Source organism: Blastocystis sp. subtype 4 (assembly GCF_000743755.1).
Source record: "Blastocystis sp. subtype 4 strain WR1 chromosome Unknown seqid_1094, whole genome shotgun sequence".
NCBI classification, from domain to species: domain Eukaryota; class Bigyra; order Opalinata; family Blastocystidae; genus Blastocystis; species Blastocystis sp. subtype 4.
The window spans coordinates 1-762 of NW_014568453.1; the positions used below are offsets into that span (position 1 = coordinate 1).

General features: G+C 39.1%; 1 protein-coding gene across 1 annotated transcript; it reads left to right on the top strand.

Moving 5' to 3' along the window:
* Nucleotides 1-156: 156 nt before the first annotated feature.
* Nucleotides 157-725, top strand: JH06_5757 (hypothetical protein; the record flags this gene model as incomplete). The annotated part of the gene is made up of 3 exons (XM_014669143.1): nt 157-241; nt 269-610; nt 640-725. 3 exons carry the CDS (start codon nt 157-159, stop codon nt 723-725), a joined length of 513 nt encoding a protein of 170 aa, XP_014524629.1.
* Between the last annotated feature and the right edge of the window lie 37 nt (nt 726-762).

Consider the following 762-nt stretch of genomic DNA (forward strand, 5'->3'; position numbering starts at 1 on the left):
AGTTTCGAGATTCATCGTCCTTTGAGTGGTTCTTCTTCTGATGCTGTTGTGTTTGATGCTACTGGAGTATTTGGAGTTGAAGACTGTTCTACTGTTGTTAATTCCTATTCTTCACTTGAATCTACAAATCCCACTTCAGGTACTCTTGATGGAATCATGGATCTGGATCCTTTCACTACTGGTGAGCTTCCTAACTCCATTGGAACCTATATTGAATGGACTGTTGAGAATCTGGAAGGAAGTAAATGGAATTCATTCAACATTCTAGGTTATTATTCTGTTTCTTCTTGGGACTTTTATATCTGTGGTTATTCCAATCCTGATTATCAACAGGAGTCAGTAACAATTCTGAATGCTGTGAATCAGACTGTGACTTCTCGAACAAAGCCTCAGATTGCTGTTCCTGTGGCTCTGGCTGGATTTTGCAGATATCGATGGCAAATCACTGATACTGACTCAAATTCCTTGTGTATCTCATCAATTCATATGGCCTATTGTAAGCCGACAGGATCTGTATGTCCTGGAATTGGCAACTATCCTTCAGTGAATGAAGGTCAAATCTCTCCTTCTACTTGTCCTGAGGGTTACAGTGGTTATTCATATCGTGAGTGTTCTAATGGTGTGTTGGGTGAAGTTAAGTTGGATCATTGTGTATTCATTCCTATCTTTCTTCCTTCATCTTCCTATTCATTTCTCATTCATCAATCCATCTCATTCACTATTGATATGAATGGTGTTATGAACTGTCACATCACTCCTTCT